At 35.2% G+C, this 27,137-nt stretch overlaps 1 protein-coding gene across 1 annotated transcript; it reads right to left on the bottom strand.

Annotated features, from left to right (window-relative positions):
• Nucleotides 1-1,739: 1,739 nt before the first annotated feature.
• On the bottom strand, nucleotides 1,740-22,580 carry LOC128535716 (cytosolic phospholipase A2 zeta-like). The gene is made up of 16 exons (XM_053509763.1): nucleotides 22,455-22,580; nucleotides 19,084-19,156; nucleotides 16,463-16,602; nucleotides 13,142-13,270; nucleotides 12,463-12,503; nucleotides 12,116-12,128; nucleotides 11,733-11,909; nucleotides 10,060-10,196; nucleotides 9,244-9,469; nucleotides 6,429-6,540; nucleotides 6,193-6,330; nucleotides 5,976-6,086; nucleotides 3,069-3,239; nucleotides 2,743-2,912; nucleotides 2,219-2,405; nucleotides 1,740-1,969 (listed from the first exon to the last, which is right to left on the bottom strand). The coding sequence occupies exons 1-16, from the start codon at nucleotides 22,578-22,580 to the stop codon at nucleotides 1,740-1,742; spliced, it is 2,181 nt and encodes a 726-aa protein (XP_053365738.1).
• Nucleotides 22,581-27,137: the final 4,557 nt, after the last annotated feature.

Below are 27,137 nucleotides of genomic sequence, written 5' to 3'. Positions count from 1 at the left end.
CATTTGGGCATTTGGCAGACGCACTTATCCAGAGCGACTTACATTTTTTTTATCTCATTACACATCTGAGCAGTTGAGGGTTAAGGGCCTTGCTCAAGTGGCAACTTGGTGGTTGTGAGGTTTGAACCTGGGATCTTCCGAAGCGTAGTCCAATGCCTTAACCACTGAGCTAACCACTGAGCTACCCCTGGCCCAGGGGTAATTAAATCCAAGCGTTACAACTTATGGTATGCTGTGATTGTTGTTTAAGTTTTAAATGTATTCACAAAAAATGTAATATGATGTTGTGTATTACATGTCCTTTAAAGGATTAATAGAATAGTATGTGTTAATTGTGTTAGAAGCTTAGTTAAATAATTTTGTTGGTGTATTTGTTTAAATTTAATTTACCTGGTGTGTTTTAGAAGTAGTGATTTAACTGTTATTTACCAGGAATAGTGATGTACCCTCTTTTCTGGTTTTCATTTAAGGTTATCGACCTTGCTCTCTCTCCCTCACTTAGTCAAATCTATTTTGAACAATTGTTGTGTAACCTGCAAAGCTGTCAGACACAAGAATTAAAAGTGATTCCAGAGTTGATTCCCGTGTCCCCTGTAGTTGGCTATGGCTTTTTTCGAGTTTGAAGCAGAGGCTGATGTGCAAATTCCCAGATAACTCGACAATGGACAATAACCGTTATGTTATAGTATACTTGGATAATATCCTAGTATACTCGCGGTCATATGCCGAGCACGTCCGTCATGTAACCGCTGTCCTTCGTTGGCTGCGAACATGGGCTTTATGCGAAGGCTGAGAAATGTGAATTTTATCAAAAGGAGATTGCATTTCTAGGCTATCGTATAGGACCACGGCGGGTCGAGATGGAGGTAACCAAGATAGCGGCGGTGGCATATTTATTCGAGGCTTCAGAGGCCTCCTACTTTCGCCTTCACAGACACATAGACACACGCACTTTCTCTCTGCTCAAAAATAGAAATATTTCTAGACAGATCTTTTCTAGACAGAAATACTGCTCTGTTGCGATTATTTTCAAATTTTCAAGTGCATTTGTTATAGGTTAATTTGAGAAGGGGGAACCATGTAAGACGAAAAGGAGGTGCTCCTTACTTCAGCTTTACACACACACACGCACACACACATATACACACATGCACAGCGCCTGCATGCACAAACAGAAATCAGACACTTATCTGACGGGATTTATTTTTAAAGGTAAAGTGCAGGTTAATTTTTTAATTTTTACTTTATATTTTGTGATAATAATTTTTATTTTTATTGGGCTGTGGAAATTATATTATTTATTATAGGAAAATTTGATTTGGTTTACGATTATTTTGAAATACGAGCCCACTTCTGGAACAAATTATGCTCGTATCCCAAGGTTCCACTGTGTTAAAATAAGTTCAGAACAAGATATAGCAGAGAAAAAGAAAAAAAATACATTTATTCCATTATCTTGTTGCAGGCAAGACTTAACCATCTTAAAAATCTTAACACAATCCATATTCCATATAATCTCCCATAAACAGTACAACATAACTCTCTATCATGTGCTACATGAAAGCGTAAATATATGTTGATTATAAAGTACTTCATTATAATTGTAGAGTATATGCCTACCTCAGCTGTAGAAAGAAAAACATGGGTTTGAAACATGTTTTCTTCTTAACTGACTTGACCAAAATACACAACACACAACCACTATAAAGTAAGATTTTATTAATTTCTTATACCACTGGTTATGCTAATATGCATTTCTTTGAATTTAACTTTTTTTTGTTGTTGTTCAAAGCTTTTTGCAGTGTATTTCTGATAACTTCCTCGTTGTTCACAATGTTGTAGGAGGTGAGGTCCACCAGTTTTTGAAAGTCTTCTGGCTTATATGTGAGGTGAATGGTTCTGTATGGAGAGTCTTTGGTGCTCACATCAATATTTCCTTCATTAAGCTCATCGTCTCCTCTCTTTACTCCTGCACAGCGGACACACACAAACAAACACGTACACACGTAAGGAGAATGATCTACCATCAATAACGTTTAAATAGGATGTTTTATTAGCACAATAAAGTAAGTAGCTACACGTTGATTCTATCCATCTAATTGTCTTGTTCAGCGGTTGTCTGGTTGGTCGCAATCTGGTTGAGGACCCAGCAAAGTATTACAGCATATTAAAACAAGTGTTTAAAAATTGTAGTAAAGTTAATTAATTTATCTCTTACCTGGTGCTTTATACTCTTTGAAGGAGACGTTAGCCAGTGGAAAACAGATCACAATAGGAGCATCAGGATTATCCTCATCTTCAAACACATACACTTCCCTGGTTGGCTCAGATTCGTACTTTGTGATATCTATGTTTGGGAATGGTAACTTGTGGTCACTGCAGTATTGCTGAGTCTCCTTCAGGGTCTGTTGCACATACACATTATGAAGTTGATACAGTTATGTGTTTCTTAATATTTAACAATACAGTAGTTGTGTACGACAGTTAAAATGGTTGATGTACAACCACAAGTGAAGCTATACAAATACATAGCAGTTTATCCTGCTACATTTTTTAACTCTTTCTTGTCTGTCCTATTATAAAGACACTGATGAAGCATTACACTTATCTCAAATATTATTAATGCACTTAAACTTTACTGTGCATTAACTTTCTTTTTTTTTTTTTTTTATTAAATATTACTCCAAATATTAACCCTCCAAAAAATAGCCTGCATAGTATAACCTTTCCCCCCATTCTCACCGTTAAACGATCGTCAACCCAACTATTTTCGAGGCACAGAATAACATCAGCATGTCTGTGGGGCCTTAGCACAGGAGGGAATCCTGTGTTAATGGCAAATCCCGAATCCACCAAGCCTAGAGTGGAGTCCGCAGGGGTGAGCTGGTTTGGAAATGCATCTGGGTGTAATTCTAAAGAACATTCATTACAAGATAAGGAAATATATAAAATCAAATCCATAAAGCTTAAGTACACCCTATATGTGAAGCAGGGTATCACACTTGTATAATATGGAGGGATAATGAAACTATAAATGAATCAAGCTTAAAAGGAAAATGAGTGCTGACCATTAGTGGTGTTGAATCTTGGGTTTTCTTTGTACAGGTTGTGAAGGGAGAATCCTTTTAGGAAATTATGCACAGTGCTGACAAAGGGGCGAAAATGCAATAGATCTAGCAACCCTGAAGACTCTGGATTGATCCGCACAGTATCCAAGTTCTCCGAAATTTGATCTGTCTCTACAGGACAGAGAAAACAACCAATGTTTAATCTTCTAGTAGACAGATAAATGACTGAACTGCATTCAGAATCAGCAGACAACTTTATGTTAATAGTACAGTATGTAGCATGTTGCAGGCATTCAGAGATGGGCTAAGCACATGCTAAAGATGATATTTTGGACTATGCAAAAAAAACTGGGTGTTGATCTGCATTTGGGTTACTGATGTTAATTGATGACCTGACTACTATAAAAGTAGCAGGATGAATTTTAAGTGATTGGTGATTGGATGCTGCTGCAAATTGCAGATGGATAATGACCCAAAGCATACAGTGAACACTAACCAAGGCACATAAATGGGATACTCTTTACTGGGCAAGTCAGTCACCTGGTCTCAACCCAATAAAGCATGGTTTTCACTTACTGTATTGAGGCAAGACTAAAGGCAGAAAGACCCACAAACTAATAGCCTACTATATAAAGCCCTGAAAAAGCATGTTCAGGGCAGAAACTAAGCATTTGGTCATGTCCATGGGTTCCAGACTTAAGACAATTATTGGCTGCAAAGAATGTTCACTAAGTATTAAAGGCGATCCTTATCCTTACTGTATGTTTGTAATCACAATAGTTTGTTCCATTATTTATGAGCCACAAGTGTGTGTGTGTGTGTGTGTGTGTGTGTGTGTGTGTGTGAAAAAGGCTGTAATGGTCCTGAATGGTCAATGCAACACTACAATTAAAGCTGAAAGTCTTGTCTTTGCTCAAATTTTAAATGTTTCATTTTTTCAAATTCAATGTGTGTACAAAAAAGGCCACATGCCAAAAAAACTAACAAAAAACCTGAGTTCCAAACTTTATGGACTTGGTTGTATGTAATTAAGTTTAGAATCATGCATATCTGTTTGTCATATCTGCGAGTCATGAATCTGATTTATTCAAATGCTGTAAAAAAGTTTTTTTGTCCGTTTAAAGTCTGTACATACACTCACCTAAAGGATTATTAGGAACACCACACTAATATGGTGCTTGACCCACTTTCGCCTTCAGAACTGCCTTAATTCTAAGTTAATTCTAATTTAACAAGGTGCTAAAAGCATTCTTCAGAAATGTTGGCCCATATTGATAGGATAGCATCTTGCAGTTGATGGAGATTTGTGGGATGCACATCCAGGGCACGAAGCTCCCGTTCCACCACATCCCAAAGACGCTCTATTGGGTTGAGATCTGGTGACTGTGGGGTCCATTTTAGTACATAGTTCAAGAAACCAATTTGAAAAGATTCGTGCTTTGTGACATGGTGCATTATCCTGCTGGAAGAAGCCATCAGAGGATGGATACATGGTGGTCATAAAGGAATGGACATGGTCAGAAACAATGCTCAGGTAGCCTGTGGCATTTAAACAATGCCCAATTGGCACTAAGGGGCCTAAAGTGTGCCACGAAAACATCCCCTACACCATTACACCACCACCACCAGCCTGCACAGTGGTAACAAGGCTTGATGGATCCATGTTCTCATTCTGTTTACGCCAAATTCTGACTCTACAAATTGAATGTCTCAACAGAAATCGAGACTCATCAGACCAGGAAACATTTTTTCAGTTTTCAACTGTCCAATTTTGGTGAGCTCGTGCAAATTGTAGCCTCTTTTTTCTATTTGTAGTGGAGATGAGTGGTACCCGGTGGGGTCTTCTGCTGTTGTAGCCCATCCGCCTCAAGGTTGTGCGTGTTGTGGCTTCACAAATGCTTCGCTGCATACCTCGGTTGTAACAAGCAGGAATTTTAGTCAAAGTTGCTCTTCTATCAGCTTGAATCAGTCGGCCCATTCTTCTCTGACCTCTAGCATCAAGGCATTTTCACCCACAGGACTGCCGCATGCTGGATGTTTTTCCCTTTTTACACCATTCTAAACCCTAGAAATGGCTGTGCGTGAAAATCCCAGTAACTGAACAGATTGTGAAATACTCATACCGGCCCGTCTGGCACCAACAACCATGCCATGCTCAAAATTGGTTAAATCACCTTTTTATTCCCATTCTGACATTCAGTTTGGAGTTCAGGAGATTGTCTTGACCAAGACCACACCTCTAGATGGATTGAAGCAACTGCCATGTGATTGGTTGATAGATAATCATATTAAGGAGAAATTAAATAAGTGTTCCTAATAATTCTTGAGGTGAGTGTATCTGTTACTCATATAAGTGTAAAGATGAACTGGTACAGTACCAGTGTTGAAGAAGGTACTCAAAAAAAGGTAATCTACTACAAATTATTAATTACTTCTTAAAAATTGTAATTTGGTTACATAACTGACTTTCACTTGTAAAAAATAATCAGATTACTAATTATGTTACTTTTAAGTTTTTTCGCGTCCTTTAAACCTTCTCCTTTCCCATTTTTTCCCCATCTTTACCCATAATACCTCACCCCCGTGCCTGTGAGAGCGAACCGGTTACAACATCAAATTAAAAATAGTTACAAAGCTCTCCGGCGTTTGGTTAAAGCTAATGCTCGTTAACTTAGGCTGCTGTACAAAAACGTGATTTTTAAGCCCATTTTGATTCTTTTTTAAACAGAATATTGTAATGCTAGTAATGTAAAGTTATTGACATTAAAAACTGTAATCAAATTACATGCATTTAAAGTTTAATGTGTTACATTACTGTGTTTCAGGAAAAGTAATTAGATTACAGTAACATGTTACACAGTAACACATTATACCCGTCTCTGACTGGTACTAGTAAGGTGTACTTACCAAGTATGTCAACATTGTCTCCCAGCCATTGCAAAATTTCTTGAGGTATATCTCCAACATAATTTTTCCAGAGCTGTATCAGGTTGGCAGAGAAAACACTGCTCCATATCCCTACACATGTACAGTTCCATTAGTATTAGTCAGACAGTATAACGCATAATATAGCTCATGGAGCTTATGACACAGAGAATCTTATTAAAACAAACACAGCACTGACCCAGGAGGAAGGGGATGCGCGTTTGTGGTAGATTCTTCATCACATGACCTATATGGAACTCACTCCCAAAATTTTTTGCATTGACAAAAGCTCCATATTTGGAGAACCCCACCTCGAATGGGGTAAACTCACACCACTCTGTAATCGACAAAATGAATAGAAGAAAACAAATGACACCAGGTTTCAAATCATAGTAGCTAAAACTGCAAGTTATAGAGTCAATGTGCAGTTTTTACCAGGCTGTAAGCCACAGGCTCCCTCCTTCATGTTCACTGATGTGTAGATTGGCAGCGGGTTCTGACTATCAGAGACTGCCATCTTTTGGTCAGACAGTGTACCTGTTGGTTTCTGAAGCATTTTTTTTTTTTTTACATAAAAAATTACACAATTTGTTATCCCTTGTTGCTGTAAACCCCATCTATACTGTGTATACACACACACACACACACAAAGGTTGGACAATGAAACTGAAACACTGGCCAATTCAGTGTTGGAGGTTTCATTGGTAACTTTGACCAGTCTGGTGGCCAACCTTCATTGATTGCTCATTCAACTAGTAAGAGCAGATTGTAAAGGTTTAATTAGCAGATTAATAGCACCGTTTTTGCTTAAAATATTGCAATGCACACATGCGGTGCTTCTCGCTGGCGCATCTGTGACCAAGACAGCAAGTCTTTGTGATGTATCAAGAGCCACGGTATCCAGGGAAATGGCAGCATACTGTAGTTCACTGGTTCACTGTTCACAGGGTTTATTCAGCTCAAAATCCCATTTGGCCACTGTGCAGGACTTGTATCTGTCATTCCCAAGATAAATTGATGCTGTATTGGCCGCAAAATGAGGCCCTACGCCATACTATAAATAATTGTGGTCTAAAACCAGCTCTTTTAGTTTCATTGTCCAGCCCCTGATTTTATATATATATATATATATATATATATATATATATATATATATATATATATACTGTGTTTAAAGACTGTCCACTGTGGTTGATGTGTTAAGGTTTATTTTTTTTTCCATGAGATAAACCAGGTTACTAAAGTTGAGCAATGTGTGCAGGACATAAGAAATTGGATGCTAATTAACTTCCTTCTGCTTAATCCAGATAAGACAGAAGTTCTAGTCATAGGACCGCATACAGCTAGAAGTAAGATTTTAGATCACTCTGTAACTTTAGATGGCCTTTCTGTTCCATCAAGTGCAACAGTAAAAGACCTCGATGTGATTATAGATTCCAGCCTTTCATTTGAAGCACATGTAGATAATATTATCAGGATAGCATTCTTTCACATCAGAAATATTGCCAAGATAAGAAATATATTGTCGCTAAACGACAATAAAACTAGTTCATGCTTTTATAACCTCTAGGTTGGACTATTATACAGTAATGCCTTACTGTCTGGTTTTTCAACTAGGTAAACAAGCTTCAGCTAGTCCAGAATGCACCAGCGAGAGTCCTCACTAGAACCAGAAGATATGAGCACATCACCCCTATCTTATCTTCACTGCATTGGCTCCCTGTGAAATTTCGCATTGTTTTTAAAATACTACTCTTGACATATAAAGCATTAAATGGTCTCGCACCGCAGTATCTGAGCGAACTGCTAGTGTCTTACGAACCGCCACCCCTACTTCGATCAAAGAATGCAGGCTGCTTGTCAGTACCGCATATTATGTAAACTACAGCTGGGGGCAGAGCTTTTTTTTTTTTACAAAGCCCCAAAATTATGGAATAATCTTCCAAATAGTGTTTGGGACTCAGACACGGTCTCAGTGTTTAAGTCCAGGCTAAAAACCTATTTATTTAAATAAAGCATTTTTATAAATAGATTTGCCATAGGTAAAGGGGCAGATCTAGGGGACTTATGGATGTAGAGTATTATGGTGAACTGGTATGTTTGGATGCTGTCTTCCTCACTCTCATTGATCACTCAGGTTTGTTGACCATGAGGTGATTGGTTGCTTTACATCTCAGGGAGCCCTCATGTCTGTGTTTCCTTCTGGCTCTCCCTTTTAGTTATGCTGTCATAGTTAAATATACATTAACATTATACATTTTATGACTGTGACCAGACCTAACTGTTCTCTTTCCCCCTCTCTCTTCTTCTCTCTCTCTCTGTCGAGCTACACATGTCGTTCCTGAGCTGCCAGTGATCCAGACTCCCTCTGCCCTCCGGACCTGTCTGACCCATCCTGGTGCCCCACGTCTGGTTGGAGATCTCGTCACATGGATGCCCCGTGTGTCTCTTTGGGATGCGTCTCGTGCCTGGGGATGGTTCTTTCTACCTAGAACACGGTTCTGGCCTCGACTGGTGTTTGCAGCTGTTTCTCTGAGGACTTGACTGTTCAATAGTTCAGGACTGGAACTTTATACAAGTCTACCTTGTAGACTTGAGTTTTCAATAACTAACTGGACTCCATATAAACATCAATTAACATCAACTGTTATGCTGAACTGCCTGCCAACTAACACACAGTATTAATGCAGATCAATTCCTGCTTTCTGTTTCACCCAAATGAGGATGGATTCCCTGTTGAGTCTGGTTCCTCTCAAGGTTACTTCCTACAACCATCTCAGGAAGTTTTTCCTTGCCACTGTCGCCCTCGGCTTGCTCACCAGGGACTATCTGACCATTTTGATTCATAAACATTCAAATTCTATACAAACTTAAATAATTATTTTGATTGTGTTAAGCTGCTTTGGGTTAATGCCAATTGTTAAAAGCGCTATACAAATTGAATTGAATTAAAATTGTTATGAAGGATTTACAGGGCAGAAGCAGCGTATCATCAATATCAACTGTTTAAAAGAGATTATTACATATTTTGGACTGCCTTTAGCATTGTTTTACAATTTAGAACAATATCAGTAGAGACCATTAAATTAGGAGGTGTGTACAAATTTTTGACTGGTAAAGTCAAAAATACCCCTGTGATTAGTTGCTGCTTTGTGTTAAAAAGTACCATGATATAAACTGTAAAAGCTCCACATATTCAATGAAATTTTGACTGGTAGTGTAAGTGGGTTTCTGTATCAGAGAAACAAACCTCTCCAAAGACAATCCGTTCTATAACGAGTCCCCAGAGATCGATGAATGAGAATTGATGGCCTTCTTTCTTTCTCTTCTGCAGTTCACTGGCATAATGACAAAGACTTCCAAAAGAGAAGAGACTGACTACGGACTTAGACAGCTCCTCCTTTGCAGACGCTATCGCTTTATCCAGGCCTTCGTCCTTTGACCAAAATTGGTCAGAGTAGAGACTAGCAGCGGTCCTTGAATAGAAAAATAAAGTTATTTTACAATACTTTGCGAGAGATAGAGATGTGGAAAACAAACTCCATCAGTGCAGATGCTTAGATCCAGACTGCTGTATATACACAACTCTGCTTAGCATGCAGTGTCAGCAATCACATTCGCCTTTATACTCACATGTTTAAAAAGTAAATATGAGTTTTAGACATATTATGTTTCAGAAATGTTTACATACTGTGGACTTTGCTTATGCAAAACATATGCATTTTATTTTTATTATGTTATTTTGGTTATATTTGGTTACATTTTTTAGTTAATTTAGTTCTGGATATTATTAGAAAGTAGTAAAAAACAGATTTGTCTTTCCAAATGTTTGGAAGTTATTGAAGAAGTCTTCTAAACATATTGCATGAAAAAAAAAATAAAAACAGTCCGTAAAAATAACTTAAGTTATTTTTGTGGGGGCACAACATTAAAGTATACTAAAGAGGCTCCATACATACCTACATTTGACTAAAAATGTGTTTTTGAGAAATAAATTAACTTAGCATACGGTACTATAGCACTATATAGCAGGAAATGCCTAAGAAACGTTTTTACACACACTCACCAGGTGGAGCCAGACACAGAGGTGATGTAGGTGATGACATCGAGCAGGCCGAGGCTCTGCAGTCCTTTCAGAGAGCCGTATGTGCCTGTCATGGCCCTGGAGCCGCCTCCTGAACACACCACCGCCACTATCGGCACCTTAACACACACACACACACACACACACACACTCACTGGTTTGTTAATAGGTTTTGTTTTAATTATTTTTATAACTTGTGCTTAATGAACAAATTTTATCACTAATCAATCAGCAGGGGACAAGACTGATTTGCTAGGTTTAGCAGCGTGCTTTAGTTTAAAAAACAAAGTAATGTTATGTTGCAAAATAACAAAATATAATGCATGTACTTTTAAATACAGTTAAACCTTGGATTGTAAGCGTGTATATTAAAAACACTTGCATATCAAAGCAAATTCCCCCCATAAGAAATAATGGAAACTCTGACGAAAACTGGAAAAATAATTTCTACAAAATATGAAAAAATAAAATAAAATAACCTGCACTTGACCTTTGAAACAAATTATAAATGGTGTTAGACGATAGACGAAGCAGGGGGGGCTAATGTGTAGGACAACTTTCACACACACACACACACACACACACACACTAACGGAATCACACTGCTCTGACAGAGAGTCTCTGGTTACTAAAATCTTCATTTTGCTTGACTTTAACAAGGAACCTTTCTAATAACACTTGCTTTTGCCTCCTCAGGATTTCGTGGAAATGTAAAGTTGCATTGTTGTTAAACAGATTCATCTCCCACTCTGCTACAGCCTTTTAACCTTTCTTTTCTTCACGCAGGCCGTTGTTGCAATACATTTAGTAAACGATCAGTCACTACACTTGGGCACAGAATTACAAAAATGCTTGACGTGTGCACACACTTGGGCACAATGATATAGTTAACAGTACACACATGATGCATGCGCACTGAGACTGAGTATGTAAGACAATTATTCATAATCCCACAGAGCGAAAAAAAGAAGAACCATTGGCTCAATTGTGATTATGTGATGCTTGGCAGACAATGCATACTACAGTACGGTATATCAAGCCCTCACTTGTTTAAATTTATTTAAAAAAAATTGCTCATCTTGCAAAACACATGCAGACAAAGTTACTCACAACCAAGTTTTCACTGCATACAGAACCATGTTTATTCTGAAATAGTGCATGTTATCATGTAGGCGGGTCTTGTGTCGGCGTGGCATAAATGCGGAGGCACAGGGACGATTTGAAAGTTCTTTTTAATAAAAGAATAAAAGTAAAGCAAGTAAAACTAAAACAAAAACTCCTTTTGATTTGAGCACAACTTAAGACCTCACTTTTAAACACAATAAACCCTACTAATAACCATAACAATAACAACAAATGCTAGACGCCTGACTGAACTTAAGGCCAGTTATAATAATCAACTTAATTAGTCGCCTCTGTTCAGGAGCGCTCTATCACCTGACCGAGGTGCATTCTGGGATAAGTAGTTCCCAACTAAACACAACTAAAAACAAAACAGGTCTGGGCGTTTGTCACCCTCTAGGGGTTAACCCTTACACATGTGTGTGAGATTGATGATGATGATGATAGTGATGATAATCTCTAATATAATTTGTGCCTAACTTCCTGAAAGAAAACAAAATTTTTATTGCACAATTATAGACATAGGGTCATACCTTGGTGGGATCTAGAGGAGTGTCAAGGTTTAGAAATGTCTGCAGTGCACGAGACACCACCTCCCTCCTCTTCACTAGAAACTCCTTTTCCTCTGCTGGTATGTCAAAATCTAGACGTACCTTTATGTCCTTCTCAGAGCTACACACAGAACCATACACACACCAGACAAAACATACCTGGTTACAATCTCAATCATTAAAATATTATATATTAAAGAAGAAAAGATTTTCCAGACATGAATGAATAAGTAAAATAATTAAATTTTCTGTCAAAAAGTTCTTTTTTCCCACAATTCTGTAAATCTAATGAATATTGTCCTATATGTATTGAAATTTGTTTATGGAATAAAAAATATCTCCAGCTCCCTAAACATTTGTTATACCTTACTGACCAACCTCACAGATGTATGTATAATATTAATAATAATTTTTAGCAGTAACACTTTTATCCAAATAAACGTATATACTGTACATACTGTTAAGTGTTAATTCAACACTCTAAGTATTATTTCAACACAGGAGAATTTGCTGTGTAGCTGAATCAAATGTTTTATTAATTGTCAAATGTTTCTTAATGATAAATTATAGACATAATAGAACATCTGTGAAAACATTTTGTTTTGTAGATTGGTGGCAACTGAACCTAATTTTAAAACTAATTTTAAACATTACACTAGCTGCTGCTAGCCTTCATGCTTATATCATCTATAGTGTAAGCCATAACTGTTACCTCTCTGTTATCTCAAATTCCAGCCACAGTTTGTCCATTAACTGAAAATAAAATCAGAAATCATTTATTAGCTTTATCTTTAAGTAACTATCTTCACATTTTACACATCAGCTTTTAATTGCGCTGAATGTGGCAATGCATACAGTATTCACTGCAATGTCTGGATTTCCAAAACAATGTGCTCACAAAAGTTTTTAAATGCTTTAGTGTAAATAACACAATCTTAATGTTATTTTTTTAGATGATTTTTAATTATTTATTTTTTATTAAATGTTTTTTAATTAGTATACAGAATGTTTTTGTTTTATTAGAGCATCAACTTCTTACAAGGGGGCGCTTGTTGTGCTGTAGAGCACTGGTTCGAAGCATGACACATGGAAGGACTGGGGGGGGGGGGAGGACGTGCGAGGCAAGCAGGGGAGGCAAAGGGAAACTTCAATATGGTGGCACAGAGTATGTAAGTGTGGGAGCCCCAAAACAGGACTTAGAGGGAAGCGTTGGACCATGGAGTGTTAATTTCATCAGAGAATATTTGGTTCGTGTGAGCACTATGTAGCACTAATAAAAAAAATATTAATATAAATAATAATAATACTTTTAAAAAGTTGCATACTATAACATTACTTTTTTATTACAGTTATAGATACCTGCTCCTTTCTGACCATGTAAATGATCTTACCTTGTCATCTGTGATGAACTCCTTGGTCTCCTTCTGACCCAGTTTAAGGGTGCTGATGTCGAACTTAATTTCGGCACATTTCTCATCCACCACTAAGTCACTATCATGCAACTTTATCTCCATAATGTTCTGCCAGACAGAATAAAAGACCTCTTATTTACATGAAAGCATTGTAAATCTGTTTATACTTTATAAACTTTGCATTGTTTGACATGTAGTTTTGTTTGTATTTAATTAGACACTGGATTCAATACAAAAAATAAACATGAAAGTAACAGTAGATAGATTTGTGTACATCAATGATACTGGGAACATAATTGTGTAAGCAGGGGTAAGGGCACGTGTCGCCTAAAGTTGGAGGGGGGCAAAAGAAAGCTGAAAGTAATAACAAACATCCTCCTGTTTCTTCCCCTTATCACCCCAAATCTCCTGCTCTGAAATATTACACCTCATGAATGACTTTTAAAGGTCATCCATAAGAATTTGGTGATTTTATATTAGAGTGTGAATAACCATAAATGTGTTTTTTTTTTTGTTTATTATAATTTTGAATCATGAAAAATGTCTAAAAAACAACTTTGTTTCTCTTACACTTAAGCTACAGCTCCCTATAAACAGCCTCTCTTAATAAGACAAAAATGCAGCTTGTTGTGTAACTGAAAAACTGTCAGATGCAAAATCAAAGGCTCCTGCGCCAGAAAACTTAGTTACAGCCCTGACTGTTATCAAGCACAAACATAAGGGATATGCAGTACACGTGTTTTAACATGAATCTTTTGTCTTTTCACAGCATTTTTTTGTTAGTCTATGAAGCTCATAAATCACACATGCCCTGTCGACCTAATTTATTAGTGCAAAGTCATTAATGTAAGTCTTGAAGCTAAACAACTAGAGTTGATGTTAGAGAAAATTACTTATCTCTTTCTGTTTGAAGAGATGTACAGTTCCGAAACGTATTTGCTATTTTTATTATTTTTTTTTAATATTGTTTATATATATTTGTGATACTAAAATGATTGACGTCATCAAACAAATTTAAATTACACAAAGATAACGCGAGTAAATACAAAATGCAGTTTTTAAATAATGATCACATTTATTAAGGAAAAAAAGCTGGCCAAACCTGCCTGTCCCTTGAAAAAAAGTTATTAGCCCTAAAAATAATAACTGGTTGTACCATCCTGGCAGCAACAACTGCAATCAAGCATTTGCAATAACAAGCAATGGGTCTTTTACATCACTGTGAAAGAAGTTTGGCCGACTTTAATTCAGCAGTAATCAGGACTGAATATGGCAAGTGAAATTTAACGGAGCTTTCCAGAAACCACAGGTTTTTTACGATTTAGCAAGGGTGGGGGAGCATTACTTTTATTACATAGTTCAGTGAAACCTCGGATTACGAGTAACACAGTTTACAAGTGTTCCGCAAGATGAGCAAAGATTTTTAATAAATTTTGACTTGGAAAACGAGCATTTTCTTGGTTTACAAGCACCGAATATCATGTATCATGCATGCCCTTCTTGTTTTGATGCTGAGCGTCACATGATCACAACTGAGCCAACGTTTTTTCTCTCTCTTGTGCTCCGGAATTGCGGGTAATCGTCTCCCCTGCTGGGTGTTAGTGCTCGTCTCTTACTGGTATAATCATCATCCGTGCACACGTGTACTGTTTACTACAACACTGTGACATGTGTGTGTGTGAAACATATTTTATTTTGTGTTTGTAAGCGTGTTTGTACAGCGCGCATGTGCGCATGTGTATGAAGCAAGAGCTAGTCTCATTAGTCGGTAAAGATCCATTTTTTTCTCCCTGTATCAGCGTGTTGTTTCTTAGTTTACCTTTGAAAAGAATCATAATGGACCAGAGTTTCTGTGTAAGGCAAAATAGGTGTGTTTGTGTGTGTTTGGGAAGCTGGGAGGAGGAGGGGGGGTTTGTGGCTGTAAAGGCGAGACAGTGTGTGTATGTGTGTGAGCACATACACACACACACACACACTCTTTCTCTTTCTCTCTCTCTCTCTCTCTCTCTCTCGCCTTTAGAACCCCCCTCTCACACCATCTCCTCTGGGATTCCCACACATACAGACACACACTCTCTGCCTTACACAGAAACTCTGCTCTGTCGCAATTCTTTTTAAAGGTAAAGTGCAGTTTCATTTGTTTTGTTTTTTTACTTTACAGCAATGGTTTCGTTAGTACAGATCTGGCCATAAAGAACGCACGTTTTGAGAAAAGGGATGTCTCTTTCAATGATGATACTTCTTTAACTGCGCTTTCTCCATTCAGTATTATTATATTTATTATTAGTAGTAGTATTAGTGCTCCGAATTTATTATTATTGTTATTATACTTATTATTATTGTAAAGCACTCGTGCTTGTGCAAAAGACGAAGTACAACAAAGAATAAAAAAATGTATGATAGGTTAGCCTAAAACAATATTGGTTTATTGTGTTTATGTGCTTTAAATATACACTAAACAATAAATACTGCCTTTTGCAAAAGGAAAGTGAGTTGCGCGTGCAGCTTTTGGATCAAAATGCTGATAAATGCATGCGCAGGTATTAAGTGATTTATCAATAAAACTACAGACATGAAATGCAGCATACACAAAAATATGTGCTACTCGCTGAATACAACACGACAGCACGCAGAATCCCCGGGCTTAGACTGCGCTTTCTCCATTCATTAGTAGTAGTAGTACACAAAAAAATGCTGGGTTTCTGTATTTTATATATATATATATATATATATATATATATATATATATATATATATATATACACATACTTTTTTGCTAGGGTACTTTTACTATGCTGAATTACCATATAAAGCTATTTATTCATTTATGTTTTATTTGCTTACTTACTTACGAATGCTTTAGTAAAGGGCTCTAAAACAACAGCAATACGAATGATAATGGAATATTACAAAACATGCGAGTTGACACCTATGCATGAATGTATAGGCTATATATATGAAATTATTATAATGAAAATATTATATATAACGAAAATCTAATATATACATATATATATATTTTTTTTTTTTCATTAAATTATGGAATTTAATTAAACACGAATATATATTCGTGTTTAATTGAATTCTTAACATTTGAATAATATATATATAACATTTTTATTATATATAATATTTTCATTATAGTAATTTCATATATGACACTGTAATTCAACTGTACTATGGTAGAGGATGAATCGGGAGTACCTAAATATTGATGTTAAGTATTGTATAGTAGATCTGACATGTAACCAAACACAATAACATTGGTTTGGGGACAATTCACAGGGCCTGCTCACTCACCTCGACTAGGCTGCAGACATGGAAGTGGAAGGTCTCGTTCCACTCAGGTGTCTTGCAGTCATTGATAGTCTTGGTTCTTACAGTACAGCAATCTGAGACAGTGGGCAGTTTCAGGGTCACATAGAGGTCAGGGTCTGAACCTGTAAGAAAAAGTGTGTAAGATGCAGTTTAAGTATTACATTTCACTTTACTTATGCAACATGTTAAAGAGCAGTGTGGCAATTGAGGTAAAATATTTATCCTTTTAATAAAGCACTTAGATTTCCCTCTAATGTGTGGTCATGTAGTAGAATTGTGTGTGTGTGTGTGTGTGTGTGTGTGGGTGAGGATTTAGTCTGAATAAGGGACATACAGAGGTCATAAACATGCTCGAAGGTTCCTCGTAGCACCGTGACAGAAAGGTTCCAGAATTGTGTCGGCCCTTTCTGTAACATACAAGTAAGAAGATGGAGCAAGATGGATGTTTGTGATGGACTAAAAATCAGAAACGAAAAAGGCAGGGTCCTATTTTCAAACCCTACACCTGCATTTAAACTTTATTACTATAACATTATTTACCTATACAAGCACATTCTTGGCTGTTTCATTCTTTCCTTTATATGCTGGATTAAATATCTTAAATGCCATAAAAAGCACATAGGTTGCATAATTATCACAGTATCACTTTAACTTAATGAACTTGAATTTAATTAATAATTAAATTTTCTATTATAGAATACTACAGTTCTTACCAGCAGGACTCCATTAGAGAGATGCTTAACAGGTGCCCCAGGACTGGTAACACAAGCAAACATATACAGTATATCATCAAATCAAATCAATTAAAAATTAACATTTGTTTTTTGTCACATACCATACGCAGTATGAGACAAAAGGAAATGCGTATGTGACTGTCAATAACTTCAAAATACTAAAGACAGAACTTCAAATAAAATAAAATTTAACTGGATATTAAAAAATAAAATAAAATGAAAGTATAAATTTACATTTTTACAGGAACACAATTTACAAAATGAACTGCAAACTGTGAAAAGTATTAAAAGTAACATTGTGACATTGTTAAACAGTACAATCCCCAGTATTTTCATCCAAACACATTCATTCGAATGGACTCATATAAATACTGCTAAGTTTTAAAAAGAGAATTTGCTTATTGTTGAACCCTTCTTGATGCAAATTAGGAAAAAATAACAGAAAAATATTTAGCAGAAATAACTTTGTGAATACATTCTGTTTTGTAGATTGGTAAAAATTGAACTTAGTTATAAAGTTATAAACAAATTTAAAACATTACACTAGCTGCTGCTAGCCTCCATGCTTAAATCATCTATAGCGTAAGCCATAACTGTTACCTTTCTGTCATCTCTAATTCCAGCCACAGCTTGTCCAACTGAAAATAAAACCAGAAATCATTTATTAGCTTCACTTTACACTATTTTTACATTGTTCACATCCACTTTTACCCTAAAACAGTGTATGTGGACATTGCTATGTCTAGATTTTTTAAACAATGTGATCACAAAAGTATTTAAATATGTTTATATAAATTTTGACACTATTTTTTATTAATACAATTTCTTTTAAATTAGATAAGCATCAACATTGTTATTATTATTATTATTATTATTATTATTATTATTTAGTCATTCATTTATTTATTTACTTATTTATAACCAGTCAGGATGTCTTGCTCCTTTCTAACCATGTAAATGGTCTTACCTTGCCAACCATGATAAACTCCTTGATCTCCTTCTGACCCAGTTTAAGGGTGTTGATGTCGAGCATAATGAAGGAATATACCTTATCTTCTTTTTTATGCTGTGAGTTACTATCACACAAAGCTGTCTCTAAAACATTCTATCAGAGAGAACAAAAGAGAGAGAAATAGAGGAGTAAAAAACATCAAAAGTTGGATTGATTGATTGAAAGTTCGAACCTCAAAGGTTAAAGGTCATGTCAAAGGTAATGTGAATATTTATATTATGATTGCTATATTTTAACAGCTAAAGGTCAAAGGTGACATATTAAAGGGTAAATAAAAGTTCTTGTGCCTTTCCTGTGAAAGTAAATGTTTACACATGTTTAAGTCAATGAGAAAATTGCTAAGCAAAATAAAACCCATATTGTCCTGTTTTATGCAAATCAATGTTTTATCTTCCTAATTCACACAAAAAAAATTACAGGGCCTGCTCACTCACCTTGGCCAGGCTGGAGACACTGAAGTGGAAGGTCTCGTTCCACTCAGGTGTCTTGCAGTTTTTGATTGTCTTAGTTTGCACAGGACAGCAATCTAAGGCAGTGGGCAGGTTCAGGGTCACATAGAGTTCAGGCTCTGATACTATGGGAATATATGCTGCTTAATTAGACACCATGTAAAATGCTGTTTAAGTATTACATTACACTTTTATCATGCAACATGTTAAACAGCAGTGTTACAATTGTGGTAAAAGTTTTGTCCTTTTAATAAATCATTTAGATTTTCTCCCTAATGTGACCTCATACCTCATACAGATTATGTGGTCATATAGTAAAATTGTGTGTTTTAGTCTATGTGTGTGTGTGTGTGTGTGTGTGTGTGTGTGTGTGGTTGATGAGTCTGAATAGGGGTGCAGTATACATACAGTTGTCATAAGTATGCTCGAACTGTCCTCGTAGCACTGTGACAGAAAGGTTCCAGAATGATGCCAGTTCCTCCTGTAACACAAGTAAAAAGATGAAGCAAAATGTTTGTGAAAGACTAAAAATTAGAAATGAATACTGCAGCATTTTATATTCAGACCAATAAGAACATATTATGCCTGAGATCATAACCCGATACAGATGTGGCCGTCCACGCGGCGTGCCGCAACTTGCTGCAAACAACATTCAGCAATTTAAATAAATGTGTTGTGCTTCACTTAATATCCGCCAAATGTGCATGGAAGGACTTGATCTAAAAGCCAGAGCAAGTACAGTACAACGAAGAATTGTGTTTAATTAATTAGCCTAAAACAATATTTTTTCCAATGCTGAAGCAAACATGAATTTAATTTTGTTTTACAATAGATCTTTCATGATGTATGTGTGTATATTTGCCTAATATTATTTTGATAATGATGAAATGAGATGCCCAAATTCGTGTTTTAAAATTCCTAATAGGTTTCTTATATAGTTTTTGTAATGTCTTAACAGGGAAAAATCGATGAAAGACATGGCAATGCCTTGGTTTAAATGGTCCTGAAATTAATTTAATTTCCTGATAGTAGGCTATCTGATAGTGTTTACTATGCGAATGTCCTGATTCCTGAATATGCCAACATATCTCATTTAAAACGTAAAAATGTGTCGACATCATCAGAAGACATGAATGAACAATATATTAAGTAAATATTCTTTTATGAACACAAAGTGCTTCGGGCTTTTTATAATAATAATCATCATGTTTGCTGTTTGTGTCCAGCATTGAATAATTATTTTATCCATTATTTGACCACGGCTGGAAATAATAGGTGGAATGTGATTGTGAATCTATGACTGAAATAAAGCTGTTCGTCGCCGCGCGGAAACCCGCAGGTCGTATTTTCACTTTACAAAAGGCAGCATTTTTATCAAAAGGCTGATAAACACGTGTTATTACAGGCATTACATGGAATATTACATTGGAAACAATATTGTATTAGGCTAACTTTATTAAAGAGTATACACTTTTGCATTTTTGTTGTACTTTGTCTTTTTGCATACACATTTTACATTTAGGCATTTGACAGGCGCTCTTATTTAGAACGACTTACATTTTTATCTCATTATACATCTGAGCAGTTGAGGGTTAAGGGCCTTGCTCAAGGGCCCAACAGTGGCAACTTGGTGGTTGTGGGGTTTGAACCTGGGACCCTCCGAGCCGTAGTCCAATACCTTAACCACTAAGCTACGCCTAGCCACATGCAAGCATCTTTAAATTTGAACAGGAAATACGGTACATATTTATAAGTTAACATATTAACTTTTAACACTAATCTCTGCTAGCCACATCACATACTTTTTCAGAAGTTTATCTAACATCTCTGGGTTAAATTTTATGAAACATGTCATTCCTAAAACTATTTTATTAGGAAAGATTAACTAATTTATCTCTGTAAATACTTCTTCACGTCGATTGGCTGAATTGTACTAAAATATCATGTTATCGCTGATATCCTCAGTACAGTTTATAATATATCTTACCTGTTTAAGATCTTAATTATATATATATATATATATATATATATATATATATATATATATATAATAGATATATTATTACTGATATTATTGGTTACCATTGACACACAAATCAGCCTCTATTATAGTTTCTCGGACTTAATTACTTTCAGAATAATTGTCATGCTAGAGGTATCACCTTGTTTCTCAAGCAAATTCACCTTCTTAACTGCCTCAGAGCAGGTGTCCAACACACACACACACACACACACACACACACACAGTTACATCCAATTAATAATACATGCCACTTTATGACCTCTGTTTTGTTATTTATTTGTTCTTCATTATTATTTATAGGCTATTATGCATTACATTTTCTGGTCAAAATTTGGAAACACCTTTTTAATTCCATGGTCTTTTTTTTTTTCCTTTGTAAAATAATACTAAAGTGTGCAAAATTTGCAATAATGTTTTATGAACATTTGACATTAAGATGTGTCTGCTACATATGATCTTAAAATCCTTCATAACGGCTCTAACCTGAGGTGCTGTTTGTTAATTAATTATTTACATTTACATTTAGGCATTTGGCAGACGCTCTTATCCAGAGCGACTTACATTTTTATCTCATTATACACCTGAGCAGTTGAGGGTTAAGGGCCTTGCTCAAGGGCCCAACAGTGGCAACAGTGGCTTAAATTATTTCTAAGGCTGGTAACTCTAAATTAACTTCTCCACAGAGATCAGTTGTGGTCTTGCTTTTCTGGGAAGGTCTTCATGAGAGCCAGTTTTATCGTGCAAATGCACTTGAAAATACTGTTCTTACAAGGACTGTTTCAGAACAGCTGACCTTCATGGTTTAAATGAAATAATAAACATAAATAAATAAATAAATAAATAAATAAATAAATAACTGACTGTTCTTGTTCTAGGTACTTTATTTCCTAATAAAGTGTTCTTTTACAATTTAGAAATTTCATAGAAGGCCTAGAATTTGAAAAATAAATCACTAAACAAAAAAAAAAACTATAAATTAGAATTTTTTGTCCAATCATTTTACTGTTTTATTTTAAATTAAATTAAATTAAATTAAATTAAATTAAATTAAATTAAATTAAATTAAATTAAATTACCACTTAAAGTCATCAAAATGTCTTTAAAGCTCTGATGTTTCTGGCGTGGACCATTAAAACCTCTGCTTTGTTTTTGAAATCCTTCCTCATTTATATTTGTTAAAAGTTGGCAAGTATGCATCCAGTCATTGGTTGTATAAGAAAAGAGCATAACGTTATTGTTTGCAACAATTGCATTTCAATATCTAAATAATACAAAAAAGAGTTTTTCCTCTTGGAAATATCATTATAAGCACACATATTTCATTTAAATAAACTTTTATTATTATAGCACATAATTTTTAATTAAAGTAATAAAATAACAACAAACAAAAAAATATTCTTAGTAAAGTGCACAAGTTCATTTTCATTTCATAAAAAATATACAAAATTCTGTATTATTCATATATTAACATAATAGATGTGTTGAGAGATGCTAGAGTAGTCTTACTCAGGAGATGAGTCTTTACTAATTTTTCTTTTTTAATCACACATAAGTTTCTTTTTCTCTTAAATTCCTTAAATATCCAAATTCTGTCAATTTAAACCACACATCTACAGTACGTTTTTTTCTTTTACTGTTTCATGGCACTTACTGAAGGAACTGAACTTTATTTGCTTATTTACAGTATCATTAGTATTTCATTTAGTATGGAAACGTTACTATTGGTTATTGTTATTAATTAAAAGAAAAGAGTTACCTTCATTTGTAACTGTTGCACAAGATCCCTTTGCTGCTGAGAAAAGTGTAGTCTAAAGAGTCTAGCAAGGAAAACCTGCTGAATAAAACACCAACTGTGAACTATGATAGTGATCATTAAATACATGTTTTAATAAGAATGTACTGAAGCCACCGCCCATGATTAAACACAGAAAAAAAAAATCTTTTTTTTCCCTTGTCAAGCGTTTGTGACAGTTCTTACCTTCTCATTGTGCTTTTGACCATCAGTTGTCTTGTGCAGAGGAAGGATGGGTACAGAACCAATTGCCCTATTAGTACTACTACAATTACTGTACAAGCCCTCAGTTAAGCATTGAAAAGACAAAAGATAGTCCAGCATTACTTAAATAAACCCAATAAAACTATTTAATGTATTTCCCAATTGCAGTGCACAAAACCATCTAAAGCTTTACTGAAACTGGCTCTAATGAGGTTCATTCCGGGAAGTAAAGACCAAGTGCTATGTCTGCTGCAAAGAATATGTTAATTAGAATGACCAGCCTCAGAAATTGATGATTTGCAACAACTCAGATAAGGGCTTACACAAATGCCATACAAGTGGCATAGTTTAATATCCACTGTTCAGAGGCTATTTGGGTGGCAAGTAAGAGTCTCTATCGGTAAACTGGTGTTTATATGTGTGTGCACGCGCGGATATCATCCTACACAGTTGTATTCACAACTGATTATGTGACGCTCAGCGCGTCTCTTACTGGTATAATCAACATCCGTGCACGCGTGTACTGTTTACTATAACACTGTGACCATTGTGCATGTGTGTAAAACATATTTTATTGTGTGTTTATGAGTGAAACTTAAATAAGAGAGGAGAAAGGTTTACTGTGTAAGATTAGTAGGGTGAGACAGGAGGGGCTGAAAGTAAGGGTCTCCTCCACACAGCGCCTGCATGCATAAACGGGAACACTTATCTGTCGGGATTTATTTTTACTTTTTTTAAAGGTAAAGTGCAGGTTAATTTTGTTTTACTTTTACTTTATATTTTGTGTTAATTATTTTTATGTATTTATTTTTTGGGGCTGTGGAACAAATAATTTGAGTTTTTGTAATTTCTTATGGAAAACGGAACAGTAATACATTTTAGAATACGACCCTGCTTCCGGAACGATTTATCCTCATAATCCAAGGTTCCAGTAATATATATATATGTATATATATATATATATATATATATATATATATATATATATATATATATATATATATAAATATATATATATATATATATATATATATATATATATATATATATACACTCACTTAAAGGATTATTAGAAACACCATACTAATAAGGTGTTTGACCCCCTTTTGCCTTCAGAACTACCTTAATTCTACGTGGCATTGATTCAACTAGGTGCTGAAAGCATTCTTTAGAAATGTTGGCCCATATCGATAGGATAGCATCTTGCAGTTGATGGAGATTTGTGGCACATCCAGGGCACGAAGCTCCCAATCCACCAATCCACATTGTCGGCTGTGACAAACCCAAATCATCATTGTGTCAAAGCAGCAACTTTGCTGTTACAAAAAAAATGTAAAGTAACAATCATCTGTAAAGACAGCATATAAAATGTTGTCAGCCATGTTAATGAACCAATTGCATACCACACACAATCTATCAAAAAATATAAATAAATAATACTAATAATTGAATGTATCTTTTTTTTAGTTTTGTGTCACTCAGTGTTATAATGTCCCTCATGAATACCATTTCCTCACAACTCCTAACCAGTTAGGACCAGTGTTGGGGGACGTTAATTTTTAAAGTAACTAATGTTACATTACAGCGTTACTTTCTGAGAAAATTAACTAGTTTGGGTACTTTCCATTGCAAAAAATTAAAACTTCTTTGTGATTCATCATGCCTGTTTTGTTTGAGTCAAGACCTTTATAATAATATAATTTATATACTGTATAATTATAATATTAAACTGTTTTATAATTATTCTACCATCATCATTCAGCGAAGTTTGGCCCATAATCTGTTTACTACCAATACCTTTCTCTCACCTACGCGGTGGCTGTAAGTACAGTTCATCATGATTCACAGCGAGTTTTGGCACTGTGATTAGGTTTCCATCTTTCCGCGTGTCGGTCCTCACATAGTCAAACCGCATAGGTGAGATAAGGATATAATAGCAGGAATAACAGAGGGGAGAGGGGAGTTAGATTAACATTAGGTTACTCGTTAGACTTTAGATTACTCGTTACATCAAAAAAGAATGTGCACATTTGACTTAATGATCTGAAGTTTGTACAAGCAGTTTAAAAAATTTCTCTTCTGATTTGAGAAATGTACCCAACCTACTGAGAAAATATATTGAAGACTAGCATATGTACCCGTGACAACGCAGCATGGAGTCACATGAATTGTCTTATCCAGCCTCTGCAGCCATCTATTGTGACACCCTAATATGCTGCATGTATCATTGGTTTATCTAACGCTTTAAAGATTACCCTCCATACGAGTCAAGATTTACCTGAGATGAACTCATCAATTCAGAACACATTTACAGAAACGGGTCGAATAGAAATGTCTAGAAGATACTTGTATGTTTGTCAGATAATGACAAGATCAAGCATTTTCCATGTAATCCCTTATACAATTAAGTAAACTTTAAAGTTTCTTGGCAGTAAGTCTATTCAACAGAAAACAGTTTGATATTTACTTGCCTTTAGATAAAAAAATACCTTGAAGCTACTTGAATGTTTGTCAGATCATGACAACAAGTCTAAGCATTTTCCATGTAATGACTTATGCAATTAACTTATCTTTAACGATTCTTGACAGTAAGTCTATTTAACAGAAGACAGTTTGATATTTACTTGACTTAAGATTAAAAAAACTGATACTGGACAAAGCAACAGACAGTTCTACATACTGTACTGTAATAATTTGCATGAATTAACCAAAGAAATTAGTCTAATAAAAATGTTTAGAAAATATGTGTTTTAAAAAATGTTTAACAGATTAAATAATTATTTTGACTGTGTAAAGCTGCTTTGTGACAATGTCAATTGTTAAAAGTACTATATAAATAAAATTGAATTGAAGATTATGATAACTGGTTCAAGCAGCTTTCTATGGAATGACTTTGATGTTTATTTTAGCAGTGAGACTCGTGTGAAACTTTTGATAATTACTTGCCTTTCAATAAAAAAAAGATTCTGTAGAAAACAGCCAGCAAGTGCTAGGTAATAATTTACATTTACATTAATCTGCGAAAACATTGGCAATTTGTTCCAAAGAATAGGAATTTGTTTTTATGATGTGACTGCAGTGATGCAATTGACTAGATTATGTAAAGCTCATACAAGTTGTTTTGACAATTTCAACTGGGAAAAAAATGTAATACTGTATACTGTATTAAAGAAGCAACACTCAGTAGAAACGATCATAATTTATAAAAGAGGCGATTATGAAGAAGACACATTTTGCAAGGAATTTGGAAGAGAAACTCAACTATTATATCTTCCCTAAAGGCCTGATCAATCAATGGCAAAGTGAGGAAATGTCTGTCTTAAACAGCTCACAGTGTGAAAATACAAAGTTCAATAATGTACAGTATAATTTGAAACAAGGCCTAAGCAAAATCTACAAATTATGGAAATCAGATGTTAGTCTGTTAGTAGATGATATTAGTCACATATTAAAATACCTAAAATAAATTGTTATTCCAAATACAGTGGAACCTCGAATTACGAGCATAATTCGTTCCGGAAGTGCGAGCCGTATTACAAAACACTTGTAAACCAAATTTAATTTTCCCATTAGAAATAATTCTAAGAAAATAAGAAAACTTAAATTATTTGTTCCACAGCCCCAAAAAATAAATACATAAAATAATTATATTAGGTATAAATAAAACAAATTAACATGCACTTTACCTTTCAAAAAAGTAAAAAATAAATCCCGGCTGATAAGCGTTTCCCTTTGTTCACGCAGGCGCTGTGTATGTGTGCGCGTGTGTGTGTGTGAGGCTAGAGCAGTGGTTCTCAAACATTTTCTGTCATTCCCCACTTAAGGGGGTGGGCGAATTTTCAAGCCCCACTTGACAACAAAACGATAACGGAAACGTCCAAGTGTACTATTTATTGGACCAATAAGATCAAATAACGGCAAGTTCAAAACAGATAAAATACACGTGCAATTGTTATAGGTCATTTTAGCGCATAACACTGGTTTGTGTCCGCGGTAAAGTTAGTTTGATATTCGCTTCTCCGAATTCAATAGCTGCGTAAATAAACCCGCGAATAAGATACCCACATATATTTCCTTTCTACATTGTCTTTAAGCTACATCCGCCTTAAATTATACACGTTTAAAAGCATAAACACCATTATTTTCTACGGCGCAATGAATGATTTAGGGATCATCGCAAAATGCCGCACAGCAATAAAAAGCGTAGAACGATATTGATCTTCCTTTCTTTTCAGCGTCTGGAGGATCAAAAAGCAACTTTGTTTCCACACTGGAAACTAGAAATGCGAGACTAGAACTGCCTGATAAAATATAAATTTTTTACAAAAAACATCAGCATACACATGGGAATAAATTAAATGACATATATTACCGAATGTTTCCTTATATATTGTTCCTCTGGAATTAACATGCCGACGTTAAACCGTTATTAATGCACTATGG

The sequence above is a fragment of the Clarias gariepinus genome, chromosome 13 (genome assembly GCF_024256425.1).
Source record: "Clarias gariepinus isolate MV-2021 ecotype Netherlands chromosome 13, CGAR_prim_01v2, whole genome shotgun sequence".
In the NCBI taxonomy this organism is placed as follows: Eukaryota; Metazoa; Chordata; class Actinopteri; order Siluriformes; family Clariidae; genus Clarias; species Clarias gariepinus.
This window is presented reverse-complemented; position numbering and strand designations above follow the sequence as displayed.